Here is a 26,024-nt window from a genome sequence, read left to right as displayed (position 1 = left end):
TTGTGACAACAGCACCCTGAGGAGTCGGTAACCTCCCGAATGGGGTCAAATAGTACTCATAGCTAACACACGGGACCCTAAACTACACATAAAGCAGACTTTATAAAATCCATCCGGTTAAATTATTCATAGAGGAGCTCTGAACATTACGCGCGTTGAGACAGTTCGCAGTCTTTGCACGCTGAAGCAAATCAAGCGCTCCCAGTGAAAAGAAACGCTGTTCCCGAAATGTCCTGCAGGTGGCACTAAAACACCACAATGAAGATACAGGAACAACTGCTCAGTTTATGAATGTACAGCGCTACTGAGGAACAGGTTCAGGAACATACCTTTGATTGGTATTTAGTTATTTTAATCATAAGCGTATTAGTTTAGATTGTTAAAACTATATTTAGATAGCTTTTTATTTTGATAGTTATTCGTTTAGTTTCATTTTGTATTGTTTGGTATAGTATTTTGGTTTGTTGGTCTGTTTATGAACTGGGTAACACTGAGGGCACCTGCATATATATATATATATATATATATATATATATATATTTTTTTTTTTTACCAGACCAAGAGAGGCAGTGACAGGATTTTCATTGTTCTTTTGTTTCTTGCTTGTTTTGCTAAATAACTCATAAGAAACACAGAATCCTGTATGGACAATGAACCCTTTTGCCTGTGTATACCACAAACCCATGGTGCATCAGTGGCCCTTTGATTTAGATTTTATGGACAAACAGCCACTACAATAATCTTTAAAATCCACAGCTGTTTCTATATATCGACAGACAAACAAACAAACAATTAATATTGCTACACATTAGTTTATTTTATCCAGCTCCTCCAATCAGCAATTACAGGTGCACATCTATTTATTCATACATCTCCAGTTGAATTTTAAAACATTTTCATTAAACGTGATAAAAATGTACATCATATATGTATATATATATATATATATATATATATATCATCGATATGAAAATACTGACAATCTTCTTTACAAATCTATACCATTGGATTTATCTGGCAAGCAAAAATCATTGCTTGGTCACTTAAAAAAAAAAATCGTACTCAAAGCAAAACAAGTAGCCTTTTTTGTGCCAATACAACGGTTTCTCTCCCACAAAATAATATTTCTAATTCACAGTATGGGAAAAATTTACAATAGTAGCGTCACGTCTTGCGCAGACCTTCCTGTTGCTTTAGCTGGAACAATCACCCAAGAATCAAGAATCACCTACTTAAATCATCTCCTATTGGGCAATAACGTTTACTGAGAAGTTTATGACCAAAACAATGATCACAGAAAAAAAAAAACATATCAGTTATAAAAATAAAGTCATAAAATGTGTTCAAAAGGAAGAAAATATGCAGACACATGATTAGAGAATAAATAACAATGCCGCCGTGGTTACAATCCCAGTGCCCGTGTGGTAAAGTTAGAAATTAAGAAAATAAATTAACTGATTTCTAAAAGTCTTCCACTCCAGGGTACCATTCATAACCGTTTCATGTCGGGAATGGGGAGAAGATGAGGGTCCCGTCAGCACGACCTGTGTACCATAAAAGCCAGTACCTTTAATAGCTTGAAATACAACAGCAGGTGCACATTGCGTTGGTTTCCAGTCATCGATATTCACCGTCTGATGAGATCATTGGATATTCAGGCAATAAACAGAACTACAAAAAGGATGGATATTAGTGTGATGGTGGTCTGTATGAATGTACCGTGTCTCATTACAAGTGCACATGGGTTCAGATGAAGCCAATAAACGTACGTGTGCGTGTGTGTGTGTGTGTGTGTGTGTGTGTGTGTGTACCACGTTTCAGCCAGTGAGATAAAAGCCATGCTATAGTCAAGGGTATCACTTTTAACTTCCTGTTTACGACCAAAACAACATATATATGTCATACTCAAAGCAAAACTTCCAATAAATGTTATGGATCGGCTCGAGGGTCTTTATCAGCATATTAATTTGAGTTAAGTGCAAAAATCTCACAATTAAAAGCTGCACTATGGACATTTGTTGGCGTAATATTTTCCCTCTCAAAAACACAATTAATTTCTGATTCTTGTTTCAAATTTAGACGCGGATCTCGTCGGTCGTCACAAACCTCTCAAGGAAAGCCGAATGCAGACCAGCGCCAAGAGAGCACGAGAGCCCCGCCTTTATCAAACAGTACGTGGATCAGTTTGTTCCCGGTGCACCTGCATGTTTCTTTTTGTTGTTTTTGTTGCAATATGACTCAATCTAACCGGGGATAATGTTGAGATACAGGCGGTTTCTCACCATCATCACTGAATGCATCACCATCCCATTTCTGTGTTTGTGTTTGCTTGGTACCAGCTATTGATCCGCCAAGCTTTAGGCCCAAAGTCAATATTTAGGAGCATCATGAATACAGTCGTTACATTCTCTCCTAGTGTGTCATCGATTGGATTCAGTGAGACCGAAGACACAAGGAGGAAGTGGTGCAGAAATACTGCAAAGAACACTTTTCATATGTGAATGTCTCGCGACACATCCAAGTGGAGTCAGATGGGAGTGGGGGGGCTGGCGAGAGAGATGAATGGATATCTGAGTCGTGGTCCAGAGAGAATGGAGAGGGGAGGAATCACATTCACATGTTGTCATTTGTATACATGCAGCGGGGAGAAATAGCCCTTGTCGTGGAAAGGTAGCGGGAGTGCAAAGTGAAGGAAACATGAGGCAGGTTCATTCCCAGTTAGGCGCAAGTGACTTCCAATTGGTCGGATGGAAACTGGTCATGCGGTCACTTGTGTATTGTGTAAAAGAAAAGAGAGGAGAAAAGGTTATAAAACACAGGCGTGGTGGTAAAGGTATTTTCAAAAAGACAAGTTGCCCCCAAGAATGTTTAAAAAACAGTTAGTCATTAACAGAGAGGGTAAAAAGATGGAAAATAAAACAGCTAATAACAGTTTAAAAGCATCTGAGCCGACACAAAGAGCCCAGACTTGTTGTCTGTTGTTTTTTTCCCCTCGTTTAAAAACTACAGTAATATTGCAGATCTTAGCGGTCGGACGATTGCTCAGAAAAAAAAAATAAGTAGTGCAACCGTTTACCGGTTGCATGCTGTGGTCACCTGGGGGGGCGGGGGAGGCAAAAAGAAAAAACAGCCACAGATTGTCAACAAACGCTTTGAGCTAACATCCTACTTCAGTGTGTGTTGGTTACTAGAGGGGGAGATTAACTTCATATATTCATAGACTGATGACGAGGATGGACATCTCTGCCCTCTTGTGGAAGCTCAGCGTAACAACAGCTTACAGGTGCAAAACAAGTGCTTAGTGGTTTAGAAGTGAAGTGAAGGGTGAGGGTGCATCAAATTACACTTCTACACTTTTTTGTCTGACATTTCTATGCCTGCAGAACTCTCTGTGTGTGTGTGTGTGTGTGTGTGTGTGTGTGTGTGTGGTCACCACTATGGCACACATGCGTGGTTATTGGCATGTAGAGGAGAAAAGTGTGGAGCGTTTGACGTGGAAATGTTAGGATGTACAAACACGCCGGGTCAGTGACGTAGGATGTAATGGGTACACGTTGTGCTTCTCAGGTACAGTCTCTGAACGAGGGTGCAGGATGTTCCCGTGTGGGATTAGCCGACTAGCATGACTCCTACACGTGTGAGGAGACGTTTGTCTCTGGTTTCCAGTGTTTTAGTCCCTTCCTACAGAGTTATGACAGTGCCCTCCTCCTCCAGACTCCGCCTCTTAGTTGCCCTGTCTGGGGGCGGCGTGGTCGAAGGGGCGATGGCGTTGCTGAGTGATCCGCTGCTGCCGCTGGCCGGCAGCAATCCGTTGGCGTTGATGGAGAGGGCAGAGGCGGCGCGGAGGTTGAGGTGCGGCTCGTAGCGAGGCAGTGAGGGCATGCTGTAGTTGGACAGGGTGCGCCTGATGGGCTCGGCCTCGCCGCCCACCTCGATCACCAAGTCCTCGTCGTCCTCGTCGCTCTCCAGCTCCCCGGCGGGGAAGTTCTGGATGATGTGCGATGGAGCGGAGGCCGCGGCGCCGACCCCACTGAGCGCCGAGTAGCCGTAGTAGCTGGCGCCGCTGTCCGATGAGCGGCCTGAGCTACCAGACGCCGTGCCGCCGCCGCCTCCTCCTCCTCCTCCAGTGCGAACAACATTGTTCCGCTGGTTGGCGGGCTTGACAGTGATGATGAGGTTGTGACTGTTGGCGATCATCATGTCCGTCACCTGGTCCAGAGACTTCCCGGCCACCTCGATGCCGTTCACCTCCAGCACTTCATCGTTGACCGCCAGCAGGCCGGTGCTCTCCGCCAGCCCGCCGGGCACCATTCGTGAGATGAAGATCCCCGGGACCTTCTCCAGGCCCTGAGGAGTGACCCGCACGCTGGAGCCGTCGCGGATGTAGAAGCCCAGCGGCTTCTCCTGGCCGTGCTTGTAAAGGCGAACGCGCCGGTGCGTCTCAGGGAGGATGTCCACATCGATGATGGAGGAGACAGGGCGGAAGTCCCTCGGGAGGCTGATGAGCACCGGTGGTTTCTTCCTGTTGGCGTCGGGCCGCAGGAGAACCGCGGACAGCACGGTGTTCTTCTTCCTGGTCAGCGAGTTGGTGCCAAACGTGTAGTCGGCTTCCTCTGCGGAACACACGATAGAGGAAGTAGAAGAAAGAGGAAACAAAGATGTGGCATGGAGAGAAAAGGGGAACAAAAGCTGGTTAATTATCCATTTACATCACACCAGGCTAATAACACATCAAGGCTGACACTCTGTTGCATCATTTCGTTTCAGGAGAATGAATAATGTTTTGCCGCGGAGCAGTGCTCAGCCTGAGGCATCACTGCAGGGGGTGTCTCACACACACACACACACACGCTTTGACAAATAACCATCATCACATGGTTACGTGTTAGTTGGAGATCTTAAGAGTTGCTTGTGGGCAGATTTGTTACCTTTCCCTGTTCTAAGTCCTAATGCTAAGCTACGCTAACCACCACGCCGTAGCTTCATATCGAACGGACGGATGTGAGAGTGGTGTTGATCTTCTCGTCATGTTCCGCCAAATTTTGAACTGGTCCTTTCAATACACTGTGGCACCTCCGTCACACAGGCGATGGATAACAAAAAGGTTGAACCAAGAATATGACGGTCACATTTTAGCTGCGTGAGTCACCAAATGCCTCGAAGCTCTGCCCACTTTTTTAAATGTGTGTTTTGCGGTGGAAGTTTGTAAAATGTCATGCTGCTTTAGACTTTAGCACTAGACCAGGTAATGGAGGGAACTTTGACCTTGGTTCCCTAATAGTTAACCCAGCAGAATACAAGCAGCTAAACATTAACATCTTTCTTTTCCAGCCTGCTAAACTCAGATGTTAGTCTATTTCTGGTGTATTAACATCTAAATCTTCTGCTTTTGAATAAGTCCTCACTTTGTTGGGGACTTGACTTGAACTCTATTTTTAGATGAAAGCGCTCTATGAATAAAGCTCTGACAATCTTACACTTCTCCGCTTCCTGTTTGTCTCTCCCCTCCGAGTGAGTGAGTGAGTGAGTGTGTATGTGTGTGAGTGTGAGTGTGAGTGTGAGTGTGTGTGAGATATCAGGGAAAACATCCATTCGGGTGGCTGTTAAAGATTCCAGTCTCTCTGACAGGTACGCACCCCCATCACCACCACTCCCTTCTCCATCTTCCAAACCAAAACAAAGGCTCAACTGTCCCGAGGACGAGCGGCAGTCTCGCGTTTCGGTTCCCATGAGGCACGAGTCTAGAGTATACACACTCGCTCCCTCTATACCAGACCTGACCTTATGGGGCCAACAATAGCTACAGAAGAACACAAAAGTTTCCTCCTCCAAAGCTCTGTTCCCGTTTAAAAACGGTTCATTTCTGCATGCACGTAAACACACACGTCTCTCTCCTGAGCTGACAAGGTTCATTCTTGCAGCGCAGTGGACTCATGTGATGGGGGGGGGGGGGGGGTGGGACGACACACATCTGACTGACCACAGCATGTGGAAACCCCGAGCACTCACGGAAACAACATATGTGAGCCCACAGAAGCAGGTGCTCACTCACACACACACACTCTCACACACACACACACACACACACACACACACACACACACACACACTTGATCTGAACGCTAATGAACAGCAGCACTGTGAGACCCGACACTCAGAATAAGCCACAGCTACATTATAGCTCATTAGAGCACAGAAGCAAAGCTCTCTCTCTGGTCTAGTTGGCTACAAAATGCCTATAGGCAATACAAACACACACTGTTCCTCATTTGGTACAGTACAAATTATTATTATTATTATGAGCATATTGTATTGACAGATACAATAGGAAAACAATAGCCCACTTGTTGCTAGGAAAACAATAGCCCACTTGTCCTAGCAACACTAAAAATGAACCGCTGGATGACACAAACGAATAGCTTTTGGATCCCGTTACACGTGTGAATATCCGCCACAGAGAATGTTGCAAATCGAGAAAGTCTTGTTGTTGAACGGTTAAAGACTGTGAAAAAGTCAGAAGGTTAACCCGCTGCACAACAGCTCAAGTGTTGTTTTTCTTCTTGTTTTAGGATATGGCATGGGAACTGTGTTATTGATTTAAAACGGTTTGATTTAAACGCCAGACGAGGGACTGTTTTCCCTCTAAAAGGGAGGCGGTGGTGAAAGAACACTGAATGAAAAGTGTTGCAGGTCTGACGTACGGAGGCTTCACATCTCGGCCCCTGCTGCTTTAATTTCTGCTGTTCTTTTTACTCCATATCTATGATATCATACACCTGCGGTGTATCTGGATCACACTCAAGGCATAAGTCTCCAACCCTCGGATAAAAACACATAACCCCAACCCCCACGCGCTGCGCTTGCCGTGGCTCTGCAGCGCTTAGGCATTCAAACTATGCAGAGCGCTGCTTTGATTTCCCACACTTTGAATGGAGTCAGCGAGGAGCAAAGGAAGCGAGGCAATGGAGGAGAAAATGACGACCCCCGGCGCACATCGTCACACGCGAGGACACACGCAGCGATGCTTAGTCATTCCTACTCTGTAGTGTGCAGCCAACACACACAGGAGGGGGGGGGACAACTAATGCATCTCTATCCGGACACTGGCGGGGCCGTGACGACTCTGCCTAAAAGGAGAGGCACGCACTCGCGCGCAACTGCCGTGCATCGGTTGAACACGTCATCTTTCTTGCTGCTCCATTCTTCATAAACTCTTGGATGCATCACCTTTTTTTTTTTTTTTTTTAAAGAGCCAATGTTAGTGGCTCAGAATAAGTGCTACAGCAGGCATTCGCACGCAACGCTACCTACTTATCTGGACCAAAGAATATATATATATTTTTTTTTTTTTAAACTCCCAGCACCACTCATGCATGCACCTGCTCCAGCGATGCCTACACTACAATACACTACAGTTACGATGATGCAGGAAGTAAAGGCCTGCACTTTCCCTGTAATATAAGGATCAATTACTTTCTGCTACGTGTCCCTGCCGAGGAGCTGAGTCACAGAAACCTGACACACGTGTGTATAGGTGAAGGCGCTACATGACATGTCATAAGCACTGCCACTATCCCTTCTACAACTGCTACTGCTACCAGCACCACTGACCCGACAATCAGGCCTCTGGGATTCTGGGAATAACGCGCCACTTCTGTTGGGACTACAGTAACTAGTGACATGTGGAGCATTACAATATTTATCTCTGAAATAACTTGTATAATACATTGTCCAGCGGCATGGGCGATTGTGGGTCTGTGGTTAGCAGGTCAGTCTTTCAATCAGAGGATCGGTGGATCGATCCCCGGCTAGCCCTAGTCGATGTGTCCTTGTGTAAGACACCCTGAATTGCTCCCCGTGTCTACGGTGTATGATTGTTGCTTTGGATAAAAGCGTTAGTTAAATGTAATGTAATGCATGCTTGAGAAGAGCTCCACCAAAAGAAATATATTTGTTTATAATGAACAACAACTGTTGTCCGTGACACCCCGTCTTCAGTATCCAAACATGACACCATGTCTCAAGGATCAGTGTAAAAAAACAACAAAGAAAGCCGCGAGCCGCTGGAGGTTTGCGGTGTTCTGGAAACAGTCAGTCCTGGACGTTCACCACACAGCTGGTGCCACGCTGTTCCTGACACGGAGCGATACAAGGAGGGAGAGGGAGGAGGGAGAGGGGCGGCGTGTGTCGATGAGAAAAAACAGAGGTGGTGTGGGAAAAAAAAAAAAGACTTGAAAACTGCAGGAGAGACAGATAAACAGCAAATACAATAGAGAGAGGGGGAGAAGAAAGGAAAAGAGAAGGAGGGGGTGTTTAAAAAAGAACTTTCAAAAGGAGGAAATTCCCCGAGGGTTACTATTCCTGGTGTGGTGAGCATACCTTCCTGGCACAGCCCAGATAAAAAGTGCCTTAATAGTTGCTGATAAGACCGCGGTGGGGGGGGTTTACGGAAGGAGGGAGGGAGCTCAAAGGGAGGAAGGGAGCGAGCTGAGAGGAGAGGACGCAATAAGGACAGCAAGAAAAAAATAAGCAGTGTGCTGATGTGAAGTGTTTGAGATGCCGGAGAGTTCTAGAGAGGCGTCGGAGTGAAGACAAAGCCACGGTGTGTGTGTGCGTGTGCGTGTGTGTGTGCGTGTGCGCGATCGAGCTGACAATTTGAGAAATTGCTTATTAAATCCATAATTCAAAAAGACCTGTCGTGGAAACATTCGCCTGCTTCTAGGCCTCCTCATATAATCTCTTTCATGAATTCTCTATTACACTCATCAGGCCTGCTTTATTATTCTCTCCTAGCAAGAGCCATTTATCAAAAAACTAAAATAAAAAACTAACCAGAAACTTATCTTCACTGTAGGGGGAAACCAGCGTTAATGTAGCGGTATGCACAAAGTAACACAGCCTACGACCGGGGTTTAAGCAGAATGAAAAGACTTTATTTGCCAGTCTACACTCAAGTACAGCACTTTTTCCTCTGTGTCTGTGTGTGTGTGTGTGTGTGTGTATCTCGTCTGCATTCTGAAGACGTTCCATCAATTTATTTTGTGCCGACATAAGCTCTTTTCTCTTTCCTGCAATGCCTCCTCACCCTCCCATTTTTTTCCCCCAGTGTCTTTTACTCAATCTGTCCCTCAGTGTCTTTGGTCCACCCACAAGGGCCTTTTTTTAATTCATTTTATTTTATTTATTTATTATCGTCTCTCCACCTCTCTCGCTCTCTGTCCCTCATGGTCTTGCATATTCTGCTACAACTAGAGGCCAGCGTTGGAACAAAAGATGTGCCTGGAAACGGGAGTTAGTCTAGGACGGTGGCTGGATGACTGGGACCAGGAACCCAAGTCTAGTCTCACAAGTCTGTTGCTCATGCGTCTGAACAGAGACTTTACAGGGAAGGGACGAGCAGGGGGACTCTGTGCTTCTGTCGCTGTCCTGCCGTCAGCATCTGGCTCTGGAAGACAACACAGCCAACCTGCAGTTAGATCAGACCAATGGGGCAAATTGGTCGACTGCAACGTAGCTAAAGCAATGGAAGACTTAATGGCATTATTACATCTTTAAAACCATACCGAGCTTACCCATGTACATTCGTATGAAAAGCACTAAGTATGCGCAACAACGTTTCTCCTGCTCGGCTCATGGACTTTACATTGTGTCAACGTTTTAAATCTTTTTTCAGCTCAAGTAAAGGCTTCAAATATAAAACCTACGTAGATCCATAAATCATAAGAGAAAGAGTCACTTGTTGGCAGTTTGAGGGGTCCCATCAACACTTTCAGACATCTCTTTTTTTATGGTGGCTTTTTTGGGCTGTACAGGGAATGTATTGCTGAAAATACCACAAGTGGCCACAGGAGAAGAAAATAAATATCTTGAGCAAGGCTCAAGATATTTCATACATCATACATCCATGTCGGCATGAAAGCATGGTGGAAGTTGCATGCTAACTAGCTAGGCACTAGTTATATAATTTGGAAAGAAATGTTTAAATTAACCCCAGATGATGCGTTTATCAAAATACAGTCATATTATTTAGTTTAGCATTTTTTTATAAATAGAAATAAAACCATTTGGGTGTGAAGCACTCTCCATACCGACCTGATTCCATATAGCTTCGTCAGAGCGTAAAGAGTCTGACTGTAGAGAGGATGAGGAGCAGATGAACTACAAACAGTGACGGTAGTTATAGGCAACCGTGTTTGAAGGGCTGCATGTCGAAGCCTGCTGACTGCGGTGCACAGCTCACCAGGGTCCAGATACTGGACTGGAGTACTGAGAGACCTTCAAGGATAAGCATTTCAATATCGCTGGAGCACCAAGCCCAGAGGACAGAAATAATGTTTTTAAATTAAAAATTCAGTAAGAAATGTCTGCCCGCAAGCCCCTCCGAAAAAAATATACCACTGATTATTTATGTCCAGTCTTTGGGTGATTTTCATTTGTTCAAACTACTTTCAGTCTACATCCACGATTTTCATTTGAAATATAAAGAAATATATATATTTATATTGTTAGATTTTTTTTTAGCATCCTTGGTCTGGCAGAGCATTTTCAAAACCAGGGACATGAACTAAAATGGCAAAGAAACAAAGGCTCAACTGTTGGGAAGCAATATATGGGCTAGCATTTATGACACGTCATTGAGTCTGAGTGTACAAAGTTTAACATTCTCCATTAAAGCATGTCACACATTCACCTGACACCATCAGTAAACACTCCTTTTCCTAAGCTGCATTTATAGACTCTTCTACCGTTCGACCGATCGACTCTCGCCAGTGAACATGTAAGAACATGTAAGGTGTCACCGTAAAAGCCTTCCATCAATTTTAAAGACGTACTTATCTGTGTTTATTCCCTACAATAATTTACGCTTTCTTTAAGCTTGCATATTTCTGATGACGTCTGCAGTAAAAAAATAAGGGTCTCTACAGCTCACTTCTTTCTACCTTTCCCTCCCTCAACCCAACCTGCCATCATGTTCTTCCAGATTCTATCTTATGATTTGCGGTGGTCAACAGCCCACTGCCTCACCCTCCTCTTCACCCTCCCGTTTCTCCTTCCGCATCGGTCCAAAGTGCTGTTTATCCCTCCTTTCTCATCCACTCTGTTTTTTTCACAGAGCGCACCCTGTTTCCTTACCTCCCTCCCTCTATCCATTCATCTTCCCTCAACAACTCTGTTATAGAGATTGTCAGCACCACCCTCCCCCCGCCAACTAAGCCACCCTCCCTCCATCCAAGTGTAGAGAGTACGGCTTTTTAGCTTCCCAGGCTGGTTGCTCTCGCTTGTTTTTAAATGCTCTCCGCTTTCTCTCTTCCTTTCACTCCTTCGCTCTCTCGACTACTCACCATCTCTTTCTCTATCCATCTATATAGCCCCCCCCCCCCACCAAAAACACACACACACACATTTGACGGAGCCAGGCTCTGGAGCCGAGGGTCCAGTCCAGCCTCCTGTCCTGTCTAATCTAGCCAGCAGACGTGATCAGAGGCTGGCCACATTCCATCCAACATGCCCCCTCCCTCCCTCTATTTATTTATTTCTCTCCATCTCTCTCTCTCTCTCCGACCCTCTCCGACCCTCCCCAGCTTGGGCCTCACTCTACATTCCTCCCTCGCTAATGCTATTCCCACTATCCTCCTCTCTCTCTCTCTCTCTCTCCCCCTCCCTCACTCCTGCATTCCTATCACACTTACACTACTCCCTCTGCTTTCCCCACATCTCTAATTACATGCCTTGCCTCTACAATGCCTTATACATTACTCCCTCTTTAATACGGTTTACATTGTCTCTCCTTTCATCCTTCCACCCCTCTTATTAGGCCTAAGATATGTTCCTCCTCCACACATTCCTTCTCCATCTCTATGAACCCATCGTTCCCTCGCAGCATCCGAGGGATTCTCTGAGGAAAACTTGAGATCCAAAGCGGCGGTGGTTGATTTCTATTATTTTTCTTACATCATGCTCCTAAACATCTCTCCTGTGCTTCATCCATTACACCAGCCAGCACTCCTCTCTCTCTCTCTTTCTTTCTTTAATCCTTTCATTGCAGTAGTAAATATCTCCTTACATCCTCACTTGTGTTGCGTCTTTCATTCAAATCTTTTTCCTCCACCACTGTTCTCACATTCTCACCCCATGTCTTCCACTACACACCTACCTCCCTTTCAGCGCTTACCAGACTCGGCACATTGCTTATCGCACTAAAGAAGTTGCTGCCGTTATCCTGCTCTAATGCTTGCTTTGCAGGGTGGGTAAACTTAGTCAGTGTTGCACTTTCACATTGTACATTTCCTTTTCTTTGGCTGGATGAGTCATGGGCTGATTACTAATTACAAAGGCAGTCCTTGCTGGGATACGCAAATACAAGCATTCCTGTCCCTCTCAATACCTTTTTTTTTTTCTCTCTCTACCATACCGGGTGACGGGTTGCAGGCCAATCAGGACTGAAACCATGTGAGCTATGAGCAACAAAACAAACCCACGCCCAAAGAGAAATTGCTTGGAAAGCTGCTACCCATGTGGGTGAGAACCTAGAAACTTTGTGACTGTATGTATGTGTGTGTGTGTGTGTGTGTGTGTGTGTGTGTGTGTGTGTGTGTGTGTGTGTGTGTGTGTGTGTGTGTGTGTGTGTGTGTTCTGGATAACTGATGCAAGCAAACATGATGACACTTCTGACAACCATGTTTACAGCCAATCAAACACTGCTGATGTGACAGCAAGGACAACAAAAAATAAAACTGTATTACTTTAAATTGTCTTTTAACTCGTCTCAGTTTAATACTACATGTATGCTACATAAGTAAACGAGACCATCAACGAGAAGATTCTATAAAGTTTTTCCTTTATGCATGTTATCGCCTGCAGATCAGATTTTGCATGAAATCGTGCCGGTTCAACAGAAACTGTCCACATGGGCCGAAGAAGAAAAACACAAAATGAAAGTACACCGTAGTAGCTTTAAAAAGAAAACATCATCAACATTACTCAGTTGACCACTTTGTCTTCAACAGCTGACTAATGACCACAACAGTCTCTATTTACACAGATCTTAGCAAAAACAGTGAGGACCAGGAAGTAGCTCTTGAAAACTCTCATGTAATGTGCTGCCTGGAGTGGGTGTTATTTACATTTCATTGATTCTGACTCGGAAGGTTTGTGTAGACAGAACGACATAAGGATATCAGACACATCCAAATGACAGATTAGGTTACAAAGACAGTCTAGGGCAAACCCTTAAAAAAAGGACACTTAAATCCAACATTTTAAATACATATTTATTGCGGTTAATTGTTGCGCTAGTTATCAATCTAGATTGTTTTCGTGTGAGTTGGGTTGAGTATTGGAGATATCGGCCATAGAGATGTCTGCCTTCTCTCCAATATAGTGGGGGAAAGAATACATAAGAAAAACGCAACAGTAATATCTCCAACCAGAAATCATGACCCGGTCAATCAGACCTTTCAGTTTTATGAAGGAACTACTTTCTCTCCACCAAACTACACCTGCCGGTGAAGCTGGACCAACCACATGAGCGTGCAGAAGGAAGCGTGCATCTACTTGTGGACGAGAGGCTTGTGCTCGTGACAGCGGGAGATGTAAACATTAACGGTGTCCTCCTCAGCTGAGAAATGTCAGCTAGCTCAGTGGTGTTAGGTATGCTAGTCCATGATGCATGCTTCTTTCTGCGCAGTGACACGGTTGGCGCATGTAGCTCCTCCATGAAACGGCTCACAACAAGGCCTGTGGCGTTTTTTGAGTTTCTTAAGTAATCATGGTTTCTTGAAAGAGACATTACTGTGGAGTTTGTATGTATTGGGGGATTTAAACACCACAAGCCAAGTGCCATTTAGTCCCATTATATTAGATAGAAAACCGATATCTCCTAAACCACACCAAAACAATCTAGATGGCCCTACAGGTAAAGAGGAAGAACATATGTATATATATGTATATGTATATATATATATATATATATATATATATATATATATATTAGGGAGAACTGTCCCTTTAAGACAGTCTGTGTTTTCAAATACTAGTAATACTGCTCCCAGCATGCTTTGTAGCCCCCATCAGCCTCATGCAATTTTAATCCGACTATGAGAAGGCCTCTTCACTGCTACCATGACAACCAGACAAACAGTGGACGCCTCACTGCCAGCTCAATAATCGTCAACGCATTGCTCACAGATGGGGCGGAGGGGTGTAAGGGATCCCCCGGTGCTGTCGGGATATATTGGCGTGTTGAAGCAAAGTTAAAAATGACCAGCACAGACAGAGTCTGGTAGTCCACACGTCCAATACGGCATTAATGGTCAGTGATGTGGCTTTGATGCATAAACAACAACAATGTGGGCATTATTCAAGAACCCCATTAGAACAATACAACAACAGACACTCGCAGCCTACCATCCATCCCTCTATCCAACCATCTGCACATCAATGAATGAACAGAACTCACAGAGCACCTAGCCCGGGATACACGTAGGATTTAGACTTCCAGATAGATAAAATGCACTGCCCTAAATAAGCTCACATTGACACGCATGGACTGAACTGTGCCGGGAATTGACACCCCCCCCCCCCCCCCCCCCCCCCCCCCCCACACACACACACACACACATTATGTCAACGGAAATTGTCTGGTCGGAAACCAATCAGAGTCTGGAGAGTCAGTGTTGTTTTTATTAGCTCCACAACACATATCCCAGACATCTGTATAATAAGATTACACTGCGCTATTCCATGGAGGCAAAGTTGTGACAGACTTTGAATATAGCCTGTCATCTACAGTAAATTCAATATCACGTTGCCAAGAGAGCAGATTGCGAAGATGTGAGACACATCGCAAGAGATAATAATTGCAGAATTGCAATAAATGATCTACAAGCTGTGACATTGCTGCATCCACACACTACAGAGCCCTTAAAGCTTGGCACCAACTGGTGCTCAGCGTTAGGGTGAAGGGGGGTGGGAAAATCAGGAGGGAACCCGGGGTCTGAGTACGAAGGGGTCTACAGGAGGCTGTATTAGAGTGTGTGTGTGTGTGTGTGTGTGTGTGTGTGTGTGTCTTTGCTGTTCTTACTGCATGTGACTGCCTGACTGATGTATGATGCCTGCTTGCCTGCATGACCATGTGTTTCTGTGTGTGTGTTCGTGTGCGTGTGTGTGTGCGTGTGTGTGAGCAGCAGCTAGCCCAGCGTGGGGCTTCCGTCTGGGGCATGTAATTGAAACACGGTCCCATGCAGCGCTGCACGGTGACCCCACTAATCTCCTCCTGACAAAGTGGCTTAGCTTCTATAGGGTCATATGGCACAGCGAGACAGCTTAAACACAACAGAGCGCGCGGCCCAACCTGCCCTGGCCCGCACACACCGGGGGTCCCCCCTGCATTCAACAGGTCACACTTTGCAACTAATTAGGCACACTTCAAAAATCATTTCAAATTGTTGTTTTTATATACATTGTCTGATAGAAACAGGTTTAGACTCATCTCTAAACACGTGCAAACATTGACGAGCAACTATCATGAGCAAATATTACAGCAACCACAAATTCCAGGTAACCTGCCAAAGAAACAGGATGTACAAGGAAGTACCCCTTGGGCAGTTTGACTATTGCCTTTGACTATTGCCTTTGGAAACAAACACTGCTTCTCACCAAGGCCACTGACCTTTGGCTATGTGGGTCAGGAAGGGACACCAGAAGACACAGCTAGAGAACAATGGTGATGACAGCTCAATGCGGACAAAATACAGAAGCAGCTATCAGCTAGAAAAACTAAAAAGGTAAAGCGATACCAAGGTCTTTCATAATTTTTTGACAAAATACACAAAGCTTAACAGCGGATTTTTCCGGTTCAATGGCCCATCTCGTATTTCTAAGCTACACAATTCAGAGACAGCAGAAAACTTTTGTTTGTGTGCCCCTCAGAAAGCAGATCTGACCGAACGAACAGGCGTAAACTATCACTCTTCGTTCAAACGCCTCCTTTGTGCTTACCTTTCCTCTGCAGGAACAGTCTGAGCAGAGGGCTGGCAGTGGAGATGGCTTTGTGGTAGTTGTCATCATTGTTGATGGGCAGCAGGTCGCCGTGGACGTCAGCGTAGCCCACCAGCAGGTCCACGTTGGGGATGCGATGCACGTGCTGCAGGAGGCCGTAGAACTCATCGAAGCGGCCCGGCTTTGACCGATCCAGCGAGAACCGACGAAACTCTGCACCAAACTGGGACGAAGCAGACAGGCATAGACGTGGATATAAAGGGTGCTTTAGAAACTGAGTAACACAGGGCCAAAGAAACTGCAAGATAGCTGATGTGTAGTGAAACGCCTTGGCTTCCAAATACATGCACGCTTAATTAAGAAATCCTGAAGGGCTCAGAAATTTGAGGCAGTGTTTGAGGAGAACACACTGTTCTCTGGTAGTCTAGCTCATCTCAAAACCACTGTGCAAGAGTCTGCCATCCATGTGGACAAGCTAACACGCCACAAGTGATGAATTATTAATGCAGACTTTAAGATGTGTGCGTGTGTGTGTGTATCTCTAGGTTTCTGCATTTGTGGATGCAATGTGCTCCTGTCTAATCAAGCTGTCTGACACAATGTCTGGCATTCAGTTAGAAGAAGGACTGTGTGTTTATACAACAGCCACACATTCCCACAATGCTGGCTTGTAAGCAACGTTGAAGGATCACTGTGGTCTGGCCGGATCAATGGCCACAGATGCATAGTCCTTAAGCAACTGTTTGACAGGAGGCACCAAGTGTTGTGGTTACTGTTGCCCTGACACTGACAAAAGATGATCTACAATTTACTGCCAACCTGGAAACCACACAATCACTCTGAGGGATCTCATGCGTTGGCACCGAGCAGAATTACATGAACTATAGGTTGGGAAGCAAAGCAGGGCCCGGGCCTGTTTTTCGGCTAAGTACCCGCATTTGGACACGAGTAGACAAAACAATTCAAATGACCCTGAACAAAGCTGAGCAAAGTCTAAAAGGAGTATTTTTTTTTATAAAGAAAAACTACATTGTAATTGAGAACTATTACAAAAAGGTAGTGCGACAAACAAATGGGTCACGGTTTGTTTCCTCTTAATGTAGCTGTTAAAACTAGTTTGGAGCAGCATTGAGGCCTCTTTCCTCATCGCGTGTGTAATCATGCCACACAGGGACAGACGGTCGCGGAAGGAGCCACGAGCCTGCAGGCCGAATAACACCTACACGCACAGGAGAACCACACAGCAGGGGAACTATGAGCGTGTCACGCCGGGCTAGTTTAACACAAAACGCCTCGCAATGGCCGTGTTTACTGCCCCGCGGGGTTATTCTGGCCCGAAACTTCACTTGAAACTTTGAACCGTGAACAGGGAGGCGCGGCGGAGGAGGCTGTGACAGGTGACACGGGCTCCACCGCGGCGTCAGCCGAGGAGGAAAGAAACACCTCCACCTTCAAACCTTCGGAACGGGACGTGACTCGGGTCAACTAACGTTAAACGTCACGGCGAGCGTCAAAGTTTGAAGCTCGTCGGAGTCCGGACAGCCGCGTCGGCTCGTGGCGCTTGAGCTCGTGCCCGTGTCATCTGTGCGACATCAGAATTTGCTATCAAGCCACTTAGCAGGCTAAATTAGCCATAGTTATCATCACGGGGGAGGCGGGTTAAGACTACGGATATGAACTGACAAGTGACTCTCCTTGTTAGCGTTACCTTGCTCTTCACCTCCACGGCACTCAGGGAACGGTTGCTCGGCACTCGGTGGCTTTTGTTCATGTTTCGCTAGCAGCGGGACCGCCGCCAAAGCACTCGCCGCGCTCCTGCCGCCGCTCTGCTGTGTCCCGAAAACAAAAAGCCCCCGTGTTGTATCCACCAGTTATTCCAGTAACACGGGCTGTCTCCCAGCGACTTCTCGACGTCCACCGGGTTAAGTTGTTTCTCCGAGAGTGCGACGACGGCTGCCAACCAGCCTAGCTCACCCAGGAAACTTATCTCATACTTGCCGCTGCCAATGTAGCTACCCCACTACTATGTACTGTCTATCGGGCTCTCTATCCCCCTCTCTGTGTGTGTGTGTGTGTGCCTGGAGAGCTCGCGACACCACGAGACTTCAAAATAAGAGACTCGGTGTGACTTCACAATAAGAGTCTTTTATTTCCCAGTTGCAGGCAGGGACTCCGAACCTTGCTCCAAACTAAGTAAAACACTACACAACGTATTATATGATCCCACCCAGAAAGTTGTTTGGGCTCGCGACAAAATATAATTAATAAGTGTATTTTAAAAAAAGTAACGAAATTGATTTGTCATTATAATCTATTCTACCACGTGTGGTGTCGTGTATATATTGTTTACACATGGTATAGGGGGAAACGTGTTGTGAAATAATCGTTATTATGTCAAATAAAGATCTAACATTTATGTGGTAGTAAATGTTATAGGATGCACCTTGTTTCCTATTGCATAGTGACATCTTCTGGCCAAAAGACATATAGGCCAACTGCTGCTGTCTGCCTGCCCAGCAGTGTTCATGCACACACGTATACAATATGTATACAATAAAGCTATAAAGCAATAAAACCATCAGTTCAGTAATACACCAAGAGATGTTGGAGCTAGGCCCTGCTGTCAGTATTCATACAAAACTGTTAAGTTTTCTCTCTTACAAAATACCAATGATATTTTTTTTATCTCACACTATAAATTAATCAGATATATGTCAGCCACTCAAACGTAAGTGAATAAATAGATGGTTGAGCTGGGGAGGTTATCGTAATCTATTATTTCATCTAATATTGGTGGCTGTTCCCAAACGTCATCTAGGGGCCAATAACATTACACTAATTCCGATTTCAAACCTGATGTACTGAGCCTTCAACACAGCCTCACATATGGGTTAGGTGAACACTTCCAGCTCACTATTTGTCTTTAATTCACTCATTCACACTCACATGATGGCAGAGCCGACATGCAAAGCGCCGGCCTGACCATCTGGAGCAACTTGGGGTTCCATGTGTTGCTCAAGGACACTCCAGCATGCAGACATGAGGAGCTGTTGATAACAGGACGACCCTCTCTACCTCCTGAGCCACAGTGACCCTTTAAAAATGTGACACATTTGCACATCCTCAAAGCTGACAGAGCGTGTTGAGAAAAATAGGGACAGCATGTAATTTACCTGTCAAAAAGGTTAAACTCACAATTGTTCTTGAAAACAAGCGATTGCATTACGTTCCAGATCGAATTAGGATTGGTCAGACACCTCTTGAGCCAGTTTATATCCTTACTTATACCTTTATTATTATTATACTTTATCATACTTTATTATCTCTGCCAGGAGGATCATGCGACTGGTCTCATGTGTGCATGCGTGCATGTGTCCGGCTGTGAGAGAGCCTCTGTATCTGTCCATGGTTAATCCCTCATTCTGCTTCAGCATTTGCCTTTTTGTAATTTTATGTAGCTGTAAAGCACTTTGGATTGCCTTGTGTACAAATTGTGCTCTATAAATAAACTTGCGTTGCCTTGCCTTGCCTATTTGCATTATATTTTTGGGTGCCCAGTTATGCTTGAGGACCTCTCGCTTTCTCAAAACACTTTTTCTTGCCTGTTTTATACCGCTATTGACTGTCTGCTGACTCACTCACTACTTTTAACTGGCCCTCGGCCAGTAGGGGCCACGAGGGATAACACAGCTGAGTGCGTCTCCATCTTCTGCGCCCAGAGACACATAGGGGGGGGGGGGGGGGGGGGGGGGGGTTCTCATTTTCATTATTTTGGCCAATGTGTTGAGCTGACTACGGAGCCACCAGTACACACACACTGCTGAGTACCTCTCCGCCAGTCAGCCTCTGCTACACGGGCAGACAGCTTTTGTTTTTGTTTTTGGCAAGACTGTACGACTTTGAGTTATGAAAAAAGTTTGTTTTAATTTCCTTTATTTTCCCTCATTCAACAAGGTGCAGGTCTCGTTGTGATTAAAATGTCTTTTTTTCCCAGAGGCACCTGGTTGAGCGGGCGGCATTAAAAACACTGCTACAACAACACCTAAACAGACTGAGGGAAGGAGGGGGGGGGGCTTTTCATAAGCTTGGGGTACCAGCATCCGTATAACACTGTGAGGATGCAGCGCATATTGGTTTTGATTTGCACACATATTATGAACACAGGGAAGGAGGAACCAGCCCGAGGAGATATTTACATATGGAAGCACATCACAGCAAAACAACACATGAAAGCTTGGTTACCATGATCCATAATAATCATACACTTTGTTTGTATATATCGTTCACACAGAAAGAGAGTGCTTTTTAAGGTCATATGGTACAATTTGAAAATCTTAATCCCAGCTGGGCTGCAGTGGCATATGCTAATAACGCATGCTATCTGAAGGACACGTTGCAACACCAGCACATAGAAACAATGACAAAGTAATATTAAACAACACGTGTTAACAAGATCCAAGATAATGGCACACGCAGAATTTTGCCTAAATTTCCACAGATTCTCTTGATACAACTGTGCGTGTGTATACGTGTATATGTGTGTGTGTGTGTGTGTGTGTGTGTGTGTGTGTTTGTGTGTGTGTGCAGGCGTGCGCCATGGACCCGTCGGAACTACCGTACAAACGAGAGAGACCTTTTACATACGAGTAGTCATGTGATCCATAGGTGATATTTGATATTGATTATGGTAGTTTAAATATCAGCTACACAGCATCTTTATCTAGGTAAGGTAAGAATGTTTATTGTCATTGTAAAAAACAGGAGGAAACCGCTCTGGGGAAAAAGCTGTTCCTAAGCCTGTTAGTCCGGGTTTTAATAGTCCTGAATCTTCTTCCTAATGGCAGTGGAACAAACAGAGAGTGCCCCGCGTGTGTGATGTCTTTGTAGATGTTGCTGGCTTTCTTCTGGAGGCGGTCCGCATACACGGTGTCCAGGTCAGGGAGGGTAACTCCCACAATCCTCTGTGCGGTTCGAACCAGTACCACAGTAAAGCACTGGCAGATGATGCTTTCTATTACACTTCTGTAAAAGTTTACCAGAAGTTCAGGGAGCAGGCCAGCTTGTTTCAGCTTCCTCAGGAAGAAGGGCCTCTGCTGGGCTTTCTTCACCATGGACCAAGTGAGGTCTTTAGTAATGTGGAGTCCCAGGAATTTGATGCTGTCCACCCTCTCCACCTCCTCCGCACTTATGTAGAGTAGAGAGGGTGTGGTCTTCCTGGATCTCCTGAAGTCCACGATGACTTCCTTGGTCTTGGTGGTATTCAGGACCAGGTTGTTGTCCGAGCACCACTCAGCCAGATGTTGGACCTCCTGTCTGTAGTGCGTCTCATCGTTGTTTGAGATGAGTCCCACCACAGTGGTGTCGTCAGCAAACGTCACTATTTTGTTGGCGGAATAGATGGGCGAGCAGTCCTGGGTGAAAAGGGTGAAAAAGACTGGGCTGAGCACACAGCCCTGAGGTGCACCAGTGTTCAGGATGGTGGTTGTCGATGTCAGGTTCCCTATCCTCACATTCTGTGGTCTGTTTGATAGAAAGTCCAGAATCCATGAATAGAGTGATGTGGAAAGTCCAAGGTTTTTGAGTTTATGCACCAGTTTATGGGGGATGATGGTATTGAAGGCCGAGCTGAAGTCAATGAAGAGCATCCTGACGTATGTGTTAGGGTGCTCCAGGTGAGACAGGGCTGTTTGAAGGGTGATGGAGACCGCGTCCTCCGTAGACCTGTTTGCTCAGTAGGCAAACTGGTGGCTGTCTAGATCTGCTGGGAGGACGTTCTTGATGTGCGATAGGATCATCCTCTCGAAGCACTTGGTGATGACTGGGGTCAGGGCGACTGGGCGGTAGTCGTTGAGGCAGGTGACTGCGGTCTTTTTCGGGACAGGGACAATGGTGGTGGCTTTAAGGCAGGTGGGGACTGCAGATTGTTGCAGAGAGAGGTTGAAGATGTGAGTGAACACCCCTGCCAGCCGGTCGGCACAGGTCTTCAGTGTGTGCGCCCCGACACTTTGTCTGGTCCCGCTGCCTTGGTGATGTCGATCCTCCCCAGAGCAGACCTCACCTGGTGGTGCTGGAGGAAGAGTGTCTGCTCCTCCTCCTCGGGCTGGGTCTTCTCAGCTGTTGCTCCGCCGTGCTGTCTATCAAAGTGGGCAAAGAAGTGGTTCAGGGTGTCGGGGAAGTCACTGACTGATCTGTGTGGTGCTGCTCTTGTAGTCAGTCAAGGTTTTAATTCCTCTCCAAATGCTCCGGGGGTCGTTATTCTCAAAGTGTCTTTTAATGCGTTGTTTGTATCTGCGCTTGGCCTCCCTGATGCCTTTCTTCAGGTCCCTCCGGGCATTTTTGTAGGCCGCTATGTCACCAGACCTGAAAGCGGCGTCCCTTGCTCCAAGCAGTAGCCGCATGTTTCTGTCCAGCCAGGGTTTTTGATTTGGAAACATTTGTTTTGTTGGCTAACATCAGACACCAGAACTTTACTGATTAGTATGGCCAGTATAACACTCCCATACTGGTGTCCAGCAGCAACGACCATCAGTGTGATGGAGTAAACAAGGGTGAGTTTTGTAGGCAGACGATTGTGTTGTTCCTCTTTTTCTCGGAAGTCTGGCTTTAAAGCAAAACACATTTTACAGACGAGCAAACTGACATCATTTTGTACACCAACATGTGTGAACCATTTACTCACAGCTTTACACATTTATTTTGTATATCCCGAATTAGATTTAGATTCTCCCCCTCCCAAACCGCCAGTGCTTTCCAGAAATGTATGTGGATCTAATTGTAATCTGGCCTGAGATCCAACACAGAAAAACATGGCTTTTATTTTTTTTAATCATAAATACATCTTGAGCGCATTTAGTGTGCACTTTGCAGACTTTTTAAAATCGCTTGTGATGCAGAGCTCCCATTGAGCCAACTGAAGGAGCCGAAACAACTCCAAGGGCGGAGAAACAAATAACTTTTTGCACCAAAAAAATATTGTCATGGCAGCAAGGCCAGGTGGTGACCGAGGATACTGTCCTCCAGCTGGACAGAACCGGTTCAGGTGCGACGTTGGCAAACATCTGTCTGCCTAAAGTGTTCTCGAACGAGAATAGACAACGCTAGAGCCGTTGTGTTGTCTCAAAACTTGACCTCTGACCTCTGGACCTGGTTATTCTGACTTCTTTTTAGAACACCAACAGATCATACAGATGTGTGTCATCAAGTCAAGAAACAATCAGCAGAAAAACATTTTCATCTTCACTCCCCCCCCCCCCCCCCCCCCGCCCCAACCTGCTTTGTACACAGCTCTATATAGAGAACGTGTCGGACCTCCCTCCCCTAGCGTCTCACGCCACCCACCATGGTCAATGTGATGTAGCAGACGTCCTCTTTACGCCTACGAGTGGTGCCAGTAAAATCCTTTCCATGGATGTATTAGCCTCCCAATCAGGCACGCACACAAGCGCACACATGCACACCCTCATTCCGTCCCTTCCCATCCAGTGAGGTGATGGTGTCACCAGCTGCAGCTTTATTCATGCAACATCCTGGAAAGTTTGATTCACCTTTCACACGGGCAAAGTCTATTTGTGAAACTAAAATCAGTCACTCTGCGTTCCCAATGTGAAGGGAAAAAATCTAAATCAACCAGCGGAAATTTGTCAAGTAAGAGAATACACACATTTAACTGAAATGTCTATATGTTGTTTTTTTTAAATAAGGGATATACTCAATTGTTTGACCTTGACTGATACTTTTGGGCCTCTAAATGTCCTTGACCACCCTATGCCCATAACTCGTGGCGGAGCGTCACAAGTTTAACCTTGCACATCAGCCAGATTATCGCGATGTCAAGCGATCACGTGAGAAGCCAGTGCACGGACCGACGTCCTGTTAGGAGCTACTGGCGTAGAAAGACACGGAAGGCCTTTTTTTTTTCTCTCTTCTGATTGACAGGTAGTTTATCCAATCACCTGCCGAGTCTTTTGAAAGTACCTTTTCCAAAAAGCTTTCAATGACGGCTTCTTCGCCCAACAAACCATGTGGCCGGCCAGGTTAGTCACGATTAGCCACCGCCTCAATTTCAGGGGTCAAAGGCCAGAAGTAGAGCGGAAGGGTGGCGGGGGGGGGGAACCCACTGACCAGAGCTGGCTAAAATATTTAAAGTCTTTCATACACTCGGCACGTATTTGCTCGACACTGACAGTTCTCCTCTGTGCTGACCCTCGGCCCTGACCTTGTCCATGTACTGTCAAGATGGATAATGCCACTATATATGCCCACCAAGATGGCAGTCTGAAGCCGGATTTATTTTCACCTCCCCCCATTATCCTCTGCTTGTGATCTCCTCTCCTCCTTTATGACTCCTCCGTATGCCATCTCCCCCTCTCACGTCTCCTCGGTCTTACCGCCAGCGGGAATGACTTCCATCTTTTTACAGGGTCTCGCCCCTCTTTTCTGCCCCCCCCCCCCGTCCTTGTATTACCTTGCTCTTCTCTGCCTACTGAATCATTCAATCTCATCATATTTCTTTTCCCATTAATCATTTTTGCGCCGCGTAGTGAGGCCGTTTGAACTGCAGGAGGCGCTAGCAGCGGGAGAGGTGTGTGCAACCCATCTTCTCCCCCCACCCCCCTTCTCTCTCCAGTTCACCCTTTTCCAGCCGCCTCCTCTGCTGCAACCCCCCCCACACACTCACACACACACACACACACACACACACACACACACACACACACACGCACATCACCCAGTACTGCAGAAGAGGCCGAGTCTCCCCCGCAGTCTGCAAGGCCTTTCTTTAGCCTTCCCCCCCCCCCCCCTCCTCCCCGTCCTCTCTCCTCCTCCGTCTCTGAGCTAGTGTCATTGTCCCAGTTTGTGTGGCACCATGATCTAGATGACCTCAGGCGACATGCAATATTCAGAGGGTGAGGAGGACATGTGGAAATGTAGTAGCCACGACATCAGGAGGGCCACTTCCACTCGCACTCACGTGGGCAAATTAGTTTTCATTATTATTTAGCTGAATAATCTAACGGTAGGGGGCGCCACCAGCGGCTCCACCGCAGCTGTTGTTCCGTTGCAACTTGTGCGCACGGCCCCATTTTCTATGTGTGCCCCCCTCTCTTCTCCTTCTCCCAACCAGTTCTTCCCTCTCAGGTGGACGAGGGCTGCAGGTCAGGTGACCTGTGCTCAGTTCAACCAATCAGCCTCCCCTCTGTTAAGTGCAAGTAGGGCTGTTCTGTCTCGGCAGCCTTTGTGTCTGACATGCACGCACAGACACACACGCACACGCACACACACGCACACACATAGGGGCCTCTCTGTGTCTCTCCTCTGGCTACAGGGGGCGCCAGTCTCTACACCACGACCACCTTCCCTCCTGCTCCTCTCCATCTCTCCTCCTCCCCCCACACCACTTCTCGGCCTGCCCCTGCCACCTCCTCCTATACCTCCTCCCCCACTCCTCCCCTCCTCAGCCTGCCCCTGTCACCTCCACCCCCCTTTCTTCTCCTCTTTGCTTACCCTCCATCGCTCTCCCATCCCTATTCGACTCCCCTTCCCTCCCCCAGCTCCCTTCCCCACCCCTTCCTTTTTGCCTCCCTCCTTCTCTCCCTCTCCCCTTCCCTCCCCCAGCTCCCTTCCCCACCCTTTCCTTTTTGCCTCCCTCCTTCTCTCTCTCACGCTCTCCCACCCCTCTCCGACTCCCCTTCCCTCCCCCAGCTCCCTTCCCCACCCCTTCCTTTTTGCCTCCCTCGTTCTCTCCCTCTCCCCTTCCCTCCCCCAGCTCCCTTCCCCACCCCTTCCTTTTTGCCTCCCTCCTTCTCTCCCTCTCCCCTTCCCTCCCCCTCCCTCCCCCAGCTCCCTTCCCCACCCCTTCCTTTTTGCCTCCCTCCCTCCTTCTCTCCCTCTCCCGTTCCCTCCCCCAGCTCCCTTCCCCACCCCTTCCTTTTTGCCTCCCTCCCTCCTTCTCTCCCTCTCCCCTTCCCTCCCCCAGCTCCCTTCCCCACCCCTTCCTTTTTGCCTCCCTCCCTCCTTCTCTCCCT

At 46.6% G+C, this 26,024-nt stretch overlaps 1 protein-coding gene across 1 annotated transcript; it reads right to left on the bottom strand.

Moving 5' to 3' along the window:
- Positions 1-2,989: 2,989 nt before the first annotated feature.
- pard6b (par-6 partitioning defective 6 homolog beta (C. elegans)) lies at positions 2,990-18,064 on the bottom strand. Its single transcript, XM_034537206.1, has 3 exons — positions 17,708-18,064; positions 16,000-16,222; positions 2,990-4,613 (listed from the first exon to the last, which is right to left on the bottom strand). The coding sequence occupies exons 1-3, from the start codon at positions 17,768-17,770 to the stop codon at positions 3,682-3,684; spliced, it is 1,218 nt and encodes a 405-aa protein (XP_034393097.1). The 5' UTR covers positions 17,771-18,064; the 3' UTR covers positions 2,990-3,681.
- Between the last annotated feature and the right edge of the window lie 7,960 nt (positions 18,065-26,024).

The sequence above is a fragment of the Cyclopterus lumpus genome, chromosome 7 (assembly GCF_009769545.1).
Source record: "Cyclopterus lumpus isolate fCycLum1 chromosome 7, fCycLum1.pri, whole genome shotgun sequence".
NCBI lineage: Eukaryota > Metazoa > Chordata > Actinopteri > Perciformes > Cyclopteridae > Cyclopterus > Cyclopterus lumpus.
This window is presented reverse-complemented; position numbering and strand designations above follow the sequence as displayed.

Coding starts and splice junctions, on each gene's coding strand:
- pard6b (XM_034537206.1), bottom strand. CDS start 17,770: ATGAACAAAAGCCACCGAGTGCCGAGCAACCGTTCCCTGAGTGCCGTG. Junction 16,223..17,707: donor CCGTGGAGGTGAAGAGCAAG/GTAACGCTAACA, acceptor GCTTCGTCCCAG/TTTGGTGCAGAGTTTCGTCG. Junction 4,614..15,999: donor ACTGTTCCTGCAGAGGAAAG/GTAAGCACAAAG, acceptor TGTGTTCCGCAG/AGGAAGCCGACTACACGTTT.